The 10,292-nt window shown below is 47.8% G+C and overlaps 1 protein-coding gene across 3 annotated transcripts in view; it reads left to right on the plus strand.

The window, feature by feature from the left end:
* Nucleotides 1-10,292, plus strand: part of LOC117584921 (neuronal growth regulator 1) — an 82,918-nt gene that overhangs the window by 47,777 nt on the left and 24,849 nt on the right. The window contains exons 4-11 of one of the 3 annotated variants that reach the window (XM_034274070.1): nucleotides 189-389; nucleotides 508-629; nucleotides 2,476-2,626; nucleotides 3,094-3,191; nucleotides 3,749-3,870; nucleotides 4,644-4,824; nucleotides 5,677-5,850; nucleotides 6,015-7,820. In XM_034274070.1, the coding sequence (XP_034129961.1) occupies nucleotides 189-389; nucleotides 508-629; nucleotides 2,476-2,626; nucleotides 3,094-3,191; nucleotides 3,749-3,870; nucleotides 4,644-4,824; nucleotides 5,677-5,850; nucleotides 6,015-6,257 (1,292 nt within the window). In that variant the 3' untranslated portion in view covers nucleotides 6,258-7,820. Of the gene's footprint in view, nucleotides 1-188; nucleotides 390-507; nucleotides 630-2,475; nucleotides 2,627-3,093; nucleotides 3,192-3,748; nucleotides 3,871-4,643; nucleotides 4,825-5,676; nucleotides 5,851-6,014; nucleotides 7,821-10,292 lie in introns of those variants that run through there. The other 2 variants (XM_034274071.1, XR_004573883.1) reach the window with 2 other exon arrangements.

A 10,292-nucleotide genomic window follows, 5' to 3' on the forward strand; every position in this document is an offset into this window, starting at 1 on the left:
ACGTCATAGTGACAGTGAAAAGTATACAGACACACTCGTTGGTGTGTGCCTCGCTGGAGAAATGTTTCGTGCTTATATTGCGGCATTTTATAATACATTTTCTAGGCAACACGAAGACACATTTCCCCCCAACTTCTACCACATTTGGTGTGCTCATGATGTGCCCAACCTTGCGTCTACTCTTGCAGGCAATTTCGTCCTGCTGTGGCGACGGGGAACAAATGTGCTCACTGCCTCCAACATCATGGTTACCCGGGATGAGCGCGTAAGACTGATAGATGGTTACAATTTAGAGATATCCGATTTGGAGCCGCAAGATGCCGGGGATTATGTTTGTCAAATCAGTGACAAAATAAATCGTGATCAAGTGCACACAGTTGAGATATTGGGTGAGTACAAGCCAGCATTTGACAAGTGTCAAGTGGGACTGTCCCGCCCCCGCTGGGGACCCACGACAGTGCATCAATTAATAACTTATTTAACCCATTTCTCCATGGCCATTCACAGTTCCGCCCAGTGTGCGGGCCATACCCACATCCGGACAGCTGCAGGCCCGCAAGGGAGGACCCATCACGCTGGAGTGCAAGGGCTCTGGTAATCCGGTGCCAACCATTTACTGGACCAAAAAGGTGGGTGTCTCCTTTGCTGTTGTTCTCGTTTGCAATTCCGATGGTATTTTTAAGTGAATTTCATTTGAGTTTAATTGAATTGAATTTGCCCAACTGCTTCGCTTCGTTATGTAAATTTAAATTGTGTTTTCGCGCAGTGCCAGGCACTGGCACGGTTCGCGCTGCCGCTTGGCCACCGTTTCTCTGCTGCTGAGCTCTTTGAAGGCGCTACTTGGAATCATTTCCAGATCCAACAACTTTTGTTATTAATTAAAAATGATTCGGGATTTTCGTGCTAGACATTAAAGCCCAGCAGAGCAACAGAAAAGTGTACTATAAATCAACAAAATATGCCACAAGACATCGCTCGAGAGTTTTCATTTTCAGCACACATTCCACGTTGAAATCTGTGCAGAGTGAAATGATAAATTGCGAGGCAGCCGAGGAGCCGGGGAATCTACGATTGTGGCATGTGGCTCTGTAATGGGAGGCAATTATGAATTCAACAAACACATAATTTTACGCATGAGCCAACAAAGGGATAACATATTTGCCAGCCCCTCTTCAAAGTGGGTCAAATGGGTGGCTCCCTCACCAGCCTGCCACATCCTGCCACATCCTGCACACATCCTGTCGGTGTTTTGCGTATACAAATGGATTTATGCCTACTTGCATGACTTGCAAATGCGAATGCGAGTTGGCAATTAGTTTTCGCTGCTAATTTCGAGGAGTTTATCAACTTGCCAACTGGAGCACTAGACACTCAATGAATCAATTTCCCCCATTGCCATTTACCACACATGTACACGACATTCAGGGTCTGATTCTGGCATTCATTCGATGCCATTTAGGTGCCAAAATGAGGGATACACACTAAATCACTGTCAGTGGCAGTGCCAAGCAAAAGCCAGCAAAAGAAGGAACCGGAAACCCAGCGAGTGTGTCTCTCTCTCTCTCTCTTGGTCCCCCAGTCGAACCTGCAGTCAAATTGTAATTAATGCGATTCATAGACCCACAAAAGTATGCTGCGACGTGCGAGGAGTGTGTAGTGAGAGCTGGCAGCAAACAGAAAGTGACCCACTGCCTGTCAGTGTCACTTCAGCAGGGGATCGATCCCCTACGGAAACCGAGATGGAGAGAGGAGCAGGCGTTGGGGCGGGTCAACGAGCGCACAAACTTTCAATAAAGCAAGTGTCGGAGCAAGGACTCCACATGGGCATTGGGTTTGGGGTTGCTTCCCTTCATTTTGGTAAGAGTTCCGTTTGCATTACTGCACTTTGGCGCATTTGACATTTCCGTTCGATTTGTTTGTCTGCATTCAGCAGAGGTACCTGCCAGACCTTGTCGCCATGGCACCGCCCACACCAAAGACACTGCCAAGTTATATGTCATTTCATTTTGTTCGTTTCGTTTCGTTTCAATCTATCCTCGAGTGTGCTGGCGCTTCCGCAGGTTGTCTGTGTGGAGCACACGTTGACACGTGCTCCCCTGGCTCCCCAAGTTGGCTGCCAAAGAAAAGACGCTCGCAGCCAGGGCAAAGCTGACTTCGTCTCCTCCCTTTGGGAGGGGCTGCCACAGCTCCTTTGCCATCGCCTCCACTGGAAGTTGGATGTTCGATGTTCGATGTCTGTGTTTACATTCAGTTTTGCATGCTCCACATCCACTTCCACATCCAATATTTGAGCGCAACTTGACTTTTGGCACGACACCGCACTGCACAAACCTTTGCCCCTTGCCCCTTGCCCCTTGCCCTGTGCTGCGTTTGTCTTTTGACATTTGCTACTTCATTTTTGCGTATCTTGCGATTCAATTTGTGCGGAACCTTGTTTACAGAACGCTGCTAAATCGTTTCCCTTTTCCTTTGCAGAGCGGCGCTAACAAGTCCACCGCCCGCATTGGCGACGGACCCATCCTGACTCTGGAGAAGCTGGAACGGCAGCAGGCGGGCGTCTACCAGTGCACCGCCGACAATGGAGTGGGCGATCCTGTTACCGTCGACATGCGCCTGGATGTCCTCTGTAAGTATTGTTCGCCGCGAAATGTGTCCATTAATCACAGCAGCAGATGCCACGGGAATAACCAAATGCCAGCTGCGAAAAGAAAGTGCTCTTCAAGGGCACAAGACACACACAATCACGCACCATTCCCACATGGCTCGTAAATCAGGGGCTGCCTATGACAGATGCAACACGGAGATGCAACGGCAGTAACCAAACCAAATCGAAGGCTGGGGAAAACAATTTGAAAGGAGAAAAACGAACCAGAAACCAAAAACCAGAAACCCCGAGCCCTGAGCCCAGAGTCCGGGTCTTAGCAACTGTATATAAATTGATTTTTGACTGTAATCAGATTTCTGCTTTCATGTGCTAAATTCCTTCTCTCTCTCTCTCTCTCGCTTGCTCCATCTCCACCTCCATCTCTGCATCATGCAACCTGACGGATGCCTTGCCTTGTCTGTGAATGTGCCTCTGCCTGTGGCACACAGATCCCCCGGATATACAAGTGGAAAAGTCGTGGATACATTCGGGCGAGGGTTTCGAGGCGAAACTCGTTTGCATTGTCTACGCTGATCCAGTCGCAACGGTTTGTTTGGCTCTTTGAATGCATCGTTTCATTCGTTCCATTGTATCCAGCAGATAGTTTTTGTTATTTTCGTGGATTTTTAGATTATTACGATTACGGGAAAGGCAACACAGCCCCTGCCCCTGTCCCTGCCCCTGTCCCTGCCCCTGTTCCTGTTTCATGCAAGAACTTTGTTTTCAGGTCACTTTTTCCTGTTTTTCAGTTATTCAGCTTTTCGTTTCGTTTCGTTTCGTTTCGTTTCGTTCGTCCATTCTGCAGGGTCCTTTCGTTGTCCTGTGCTGGCTCGCAGTTTCTTTTTCCTCTCTCTGTTTTTTTTTTTTTGTGTAGTTTTCTGTGGCAAATTAATGCCATTTTTATTTGGCCAACTTTCGTTTCTTTTTCGCTGCGAATTGTGGCAGGAAAAACTGCCAGCAAGTGGGTCAAATTTGAGCTGAATTTATTAGTTGAAATCGCTGTTGCACTCCATTGACATGTCCTTTATCATCGTCATCGACTGCGCTGCCACCCTGCTAATCCCCACCGTCTGCCTTCTTGGCATCCCCATCTTCACGCTGCAGGTGTCCTGGTACCAGAACTCATTTCCGATCCAAACGACCGATAGACGAATCATGAACACCAGGGCCAATCGTCACACACTCACCATACGCCACATTCAGCAGGAGGACTTTGGCAACTACAGGTGAGTCCTCCACAAGGCAGCAGCACAAGTGGCGGGGCGTGCCACACACAGCGTGCCAGCTTGTGCAAGTTGTGCCCGGCCAGCGTTGATTTAGTCAATTTGGTAACTTTTGCTACAACTTATTTCACTTTCTGCCCTGCCCTGCCCTGCCCTGCCCTGCCCATCGGGCCACTGAGCGGTTCAAAGTTCCCAGTTGGCTGACTGACTCACTGACAAGCTGGAATCAGTCCGAGGGCCAAGCAGCAGCTAAGCCAAGTTGGCCAATGCTTTATTTGCTGCCAGCCAGCACCCCCGGGGAATTCTACCAATGCGTCCGTGTCCATGTCCATGTGGCAGTGGTGTCTGGGCGTGTATCTTGCCCATTTTGCGGACAAACAAGTTTTCTGCATCAATGTCAATCTGTCTGAAACATATTAAAGAAGCGGAAGTTTCGCCATGTTGACACAACATTTCATGCACAAAGTTTTAGCCATCTTCCATGGGGGCAGCCACCATGACCAGCCACCTGGACCAACCACCCACCCAGTGAGTGGCTTTTGTGCACACGACGTGTCGACGTGTTTGGCTTAGTTGGAGTCGACTCTGCCACTGCCAGGTCAGACACACTCCCTCCTGCACTCTTTCGGCTGGCACACAGCCCACAGTGGCTGGCATATGAGTAATGCTGTCAGAATGTAATGCAAAATGAAAAGGAAATTCGATGTTTGTGTGTGTTTTTGGCCCCAAAAGCCAATTAGCTCGTTGCCCTTTACTGATTTTGCCATCACTTTCAGCTGCGTTGCGGACAACTCTTTGGGACGATCGCGCAAGTACATGGAGCTGTCGGGCCGCCCTGGACCCGCGGAGTTCTACTCGCCCAAGTGGGGCCGCTCGCCGGACAGCTACAATCTGACATGGAAAATCGACAGCTATCCGCCGCTGGAGGAGGTGCGTCTGCTCTACCGCCGCGTCCTGGTAAGTGTAAGCCATTCGGCGGCAATCCGATATCAAGGGGGGAAGCGTTTTTTGTATCTTCTTTGGTTTTTGTGCTGTCAATTAATTAATTGTGAAATATGCGCCAAAGCTGCCACAGTGGAGTAGTCGCTGTCTGATACCTAGACAATGGCCAGACCTGCCGCGCAATGTGGCACGTAACCCAATGCCCTGCCACAGCAATGTGCACACTAATGAAGCACGTGATTAAAATGATATTCTGCACGAAAATGTCTAAAAATCGAGCACAAAACAAACGTCGAGAGCGCTGAAAACGAAGCAATTATGTAGCAAAGCAAAGTCGTAAAGCAAAGTCACAGACAGCCTGAGTGAATCAGAGGCAGGAGTCAGACTCAGAGTCGGAGTCGGAGTCAGGCAAAGGTAAAACACAGACAAAAGTGATTTTTAATATCAACGAAAATGCCGCTTAATTGCAACTTGTGGCTACAAAAGGGTGGGGGAGTGAGCAGGCGAAATATTTAATGAGATTTTCACTTACGCGCTCTTGACGATGAATGTCAAACTGCACAGTGGCCTGGGCCTGGGCCTGGGATGGGGCGATGTTCTCGGTAATATTTATGTGCCCTGAAGTGCAATTATTGAAGGAAATTCGAGTGGGCAGGGCTGTGGGGGTTGCTTAATTGATGATGTCGCTGTCATAACTGCACCGAACGATGGAGCTGGAGCGATGGATGGGTCATTGGTGCGCCATGGAGGGGCAGGTACGGCTCCTACGGCAGGACATGAAATTAATTAATGAATCAAAGGAAAAACTGTCAATGGTAGAGTCTGACACTTAATTTGCTTCTCTCTTGTTCTCTCTCCACCTGATAGATGAATGATACCTTCCAGCAGCCGGGCAGGTGGCACGATTTTATACTCACACCCGAACATCGACCGGCCTCGGAGCCCCTGACACACATCATGTCCTACACCATTAAGAATCTCTATCCCGGGGCTTACTACGAGGCGATTGTGCAGGCCAAGAATCGCTATGGCTGGAACGAGGTGAGTTCTCGATGCCCAAAGACCAGGCATTCATCTGAGTCCCCCTACATGCCGGACACTGCCTCCAAACGGACACTGTCCAGGGGGCTACTTAATCTTGATTTTGTGCGACTCTTTCTGTGTACTCAATGCTCGACGCTTTGCTTGCACTTTCACCCCGGCAGGTCAGCGATATATTTCAATTTATCGTCGCCAGCAACAGCCTGGACATTGCCCCCGAGGACGCCGAGGTGGTGGCCAGCTCCAAGTCGCGCAGCAACAGCGGCGCCGTCAGCAGCCTACAGGGCCCACTGCCCCAATGCCTGCTCCTACACATGGCCCTGCTGCTGGCACTGGCCTTGAGTAATTGTCAGTACGACAGGCGTCGGCTGGGTCTGGGTCTGGGTCTGGATCTGGGTCTGGGCTAAGCGACTCACAGCAGACGAGCAGCAGCACCGTCAGAAGAGGCAGCTCACATGAACGGGGGGTCAGAGATACAAAGATCTGGGAAACTTCACATGAGGCGTTTGGTTGGACTTCCGCTAATTGTATACCTCCCCTACCTGCCCCTCGGCCAACCCACTTACTATGAGAAAACAACAACAACAACAACTACAGCAAGCTAACCAAAGAGAAAAACAGCAAAAACTAAAGAGAAACCCAGAAACATTTAAGAGCAGCCCCGAAACACACACATGTAAATAATTTTTGAAGAGTTTTGTCCACGTTTTAATTAGCACACATACTAAATGGAAAATTGGAACATTGGATTGGATAACGGTTAATGGAACACCCGGTATTAAACTGCTCCCACTTGAAACCTCCCAAGAACCCCAAGCCCCCATAGCATAAGCCACTCGAAATAGGTCATGTAAATAAGCATTAGATATCTGAATGTGAATGTACATCAGGATGAACTCCGCAAAGATCCAGCAAAGTGTATTGTAAATTAAGCGAAAACATTATCTAGTGATATTATTTCAAATATGCATTGAAACGGTGTGTTGAATCGATCGCCGCGACTCAGAGCCACGTTAGTTTGTAAATTATTTTCCATACTTGTGTTTCGAGGCCTAACCCTTTGGATTTGCAGCTGTTCATTCGTGTAATTGTAATTGTAATTGTAATTTTATTTTAGCTCGTAAGTGCACCCAGCAGTAAAGGCAACGGCATACCACAGCAATTCAATATTTCATGTTTTTTCGATGTAAAATTAGAATTTAAGCAAACAAAAAAAAGACAAAGTTGTACCACCAAAACAAAAGGAAGGCGAGACGAGTCGAGTCGAGTCGAGTCGAGAAACCAAACTAGGCTAATAGTTTGCTCCCCGATACAGCAGATATAGGAATACTGGACACAGCATAGATAATACTCTACTCGTACTCGTGTTTGAATGTGAACTTTTGCATATTGCGACACGTACATAGATACATAACCGAAAGGCATAGGCAGCAGCACTGTACATACATGGATTTACTTACTTATTGAGTGTTCCGAACTACGAAAACCAACCCGAATCAGCAAGCATTTGATCAGCTTTTGCACCTTTCCGACTGTACTCTGCCCTCACCTGTACATTCTAGCCAGCAGCATGAAGAGATCCGAAAAACAAATGAAAATCAAAGCGTTACAATTTATCTACATAAATGTGTGTATGTATGTGTGTGTGTGCGTGTGTGTGTGTGTGTGTGTGCCTAACATAGCCAGACGCAGGAAAGATTCACTACAGATAATCTCCAGTAGAGTCGAAGGTGGCAAGCGCAAGGGGAGAAGCAACTAAACTCCAACACAGAACCTACATAACTCGTACACACACACACAGAGAGAGAGAGAAGAAGTATAAGATCACCAGTTGGATGGCCAACCAGGAGTTGGCTGGAGAATTCATTAATTACTAACTACTTAGTACGATGCTAATTGTATGATTAATGCGCATAAGAATCCCCGAAAAATACTCAAAAATAAAATAAAGCATTAGATGTAAAACTAAACTCTGCACAAATTGGTTTCATTTCCCATTCTGCAGGTCAAAGTGGAACTGTAAGTCCACTCCACATTCGATGAGGCATGCCTCATGCAAGTTTAAGCAGTGGCTCCAAGTGGCGGGCATGAAATTTAAATGTTGCAATTGCCGAGTGCCGAGTGCCTAGGACCGGACCGGACCGGACCGGCAAGGACCGGCAAACTTTCTCAACAATTTTGCAAGTGGAGAGTTTTTAATATATAATCGTCAATGGGCCAAGCCGAGGACCTGCTCAGGGACTTTTCCAATATTTTTTTCATCATTCGAACTAAGGACATTACCTCGAGCACTTCTAAGCTCTTGCCAGCAGAGCGGCTGACCAGCTCTGGACATCCAGAGAGGGGCATACGTGCCCGGCTTAAATTATTAAAACTTTTGCATTTCGTAAAAGTTTATGCATGAAATTTCATGGGGCGCACAAGCTCCTTGAGCTGCGTTTGGAGGCGGGACGGAAGCCAGGCAAAAATGTGCCACCAATGCTACCAAGTTGCATTTGGAACGAAACGGAACGAAGGGAAGGGATGCCCCGGATGCCGGTGCCGGTGCCAGTTGCAAGTTGCCACTGCTGCCGGTATTTGCATGTTGCAAGAAAGCAATGCGTCGTGTGGGAGTGGCACACTTGATGGCGGCCCTAGTTGTGGAAACTTAGTGACCATTATGCATGCAAGTCTCAATATATTTCACATGAATTTTAATGAAATTTGTGTCGTTGAACTGGCCTGCCCCGGAGCTGGGCGCTGGTCGGACTCCGCCACCGCCAACTGGCGGCTGGGCGGTACATGTCCTGTCCGCTGGTACGGCATTTTTGTGCAAATCATATCGCATAATTGGAGAGCCACAAGCGACTGTTTCCAGCTATTTGCATTGCGAAAATCTTGTGCCGGTGGTGGCCCTGGGACAAGTTTTGGCGCATATTAATTAGCTCGTTTATCATCTCAACACTTTGCCGACAGCCCGAACAGCGTACTCGAAGCAATGTAAAATTAATTAAGTTGCGCCACAAGGAAACTTTTTCCTCCTCCACCCTCCCTGGAATGGAGTGCAATTGATATTCATTTCAAATGGAACCAGAAAATGGGAAATGGGAAATGGGAAATGGGAGAAGAGAATCGAAGCAGAAGCAATAAAAAATTTGCTGGCAAAAGAAACTGTTAACTAACGAAAATGAAATCATAATTAATATTGGTGGAATCGGCAAAGTGCAGAGCTGCCACTGCCACTGCCACGCACCCATGCCCCCCAATGTTGCACTAATAACAGTTGGAAATGGCTGCGATTCCCCTGCCGCCCGCCAATCCGCAGACAGGACGAGTCAGTCAGGCAAGCGCGTCAAGGCGAGCAAGATTCAAACTTTTATAATTAAAATTTTGCAGCTCAGTATTTTTCAGCTATTTTTTTGCAAAAGAATAAAACTCAGGCAAATCATAAAGCTACATGGGGGGCGGCGAAACTTTGCCCTTCGAGTGGGAATTAAATTAATTTTCAACTGATTTGATTTCTCGGAAAGTTATTGCTAAAATGTAAGTTTGGCCACTGCCAATGGAAAAGTTGTCCCGTCCGGCAAATCAAACGAAAAACTGTTCACAGAATGCCAGCGAATTAAATTAACAGAGACAAAAGGAAAAAGAAAACCAGCAAGAATTTCATATGTTGCGCCACTGGCCGCCAGAGAACAAAGGCAAAGATACCACAAGAACAAAAAACTATGGCAACACACAGAGAGCTGGCCAATGGAGGAGCAGCAGGCAGGCAGGCAGGCAGGCAGGCAGGCTCTGGCCGGAATGCGTTGCCTGGCCAACGCACAATAACTCAATGAAATGGTCCCAGGGAGGAGCAGGCATGGCCAGTGCTGTGACCAAACAAATTTACATAATTCCTCAGTTGGCTGTGCCAAGTGAGAGGCGATGTTAGGGTCCTGGGCGGCGTTGTCTGATATTTATGGAGGAAACTTAATGGCGGTTTAAAACGTTGCAGCAGAGAGCTGGAAAAATCGCTCACGGAGCGCCCACTCAGAGAGATACACGCACGAGCATTATGCTAAAACAAATCTACATAATTTAGGAGTAGGCCGCCAGGAAGCAACAACAACAAATAGCAGCACCCGCACCCGCAGCCGCAGCCGCAGCCCAAAGAGCGGACGGCACAAATCAAAAGGCGGGCAGGCTGGAGGCTGGATGGATGCTTCGGAGAAAATTATTTGCGGATGCTAAGAAAAATTTGTACATCAATCGATTTTGTTTGATTTTTTGTTGGTTGGTTCTCTCTTGGTTCTGGTTCTGGTTGTGTTTCTGCTGCCACTTCCACTTCCATTTCCATTTCTCTGTTGAGTTGGCCACAAGAGATTTGCATAATTCATGGCGCTGATGGCTGGTGAGGATTTCAGGATGGGCTCTTCTTCTTGGTCGGGCTGGGGCTGAGTTATTGGGTGGAGCGGGATGTG

This window comes from Drosophila guanche, unplaced genomic scaffold, assembly GCF_900245975.1.
Source record: "Drosophila guanche unplaced genomic scaffold, DGUA_6, whole genome shotgun sequence".
NCBI lineage: Eukaryota > Metazoa > Arthropoda > Insecta > Diptera > Drosophilidae > Drosophila > Drosophila guanche.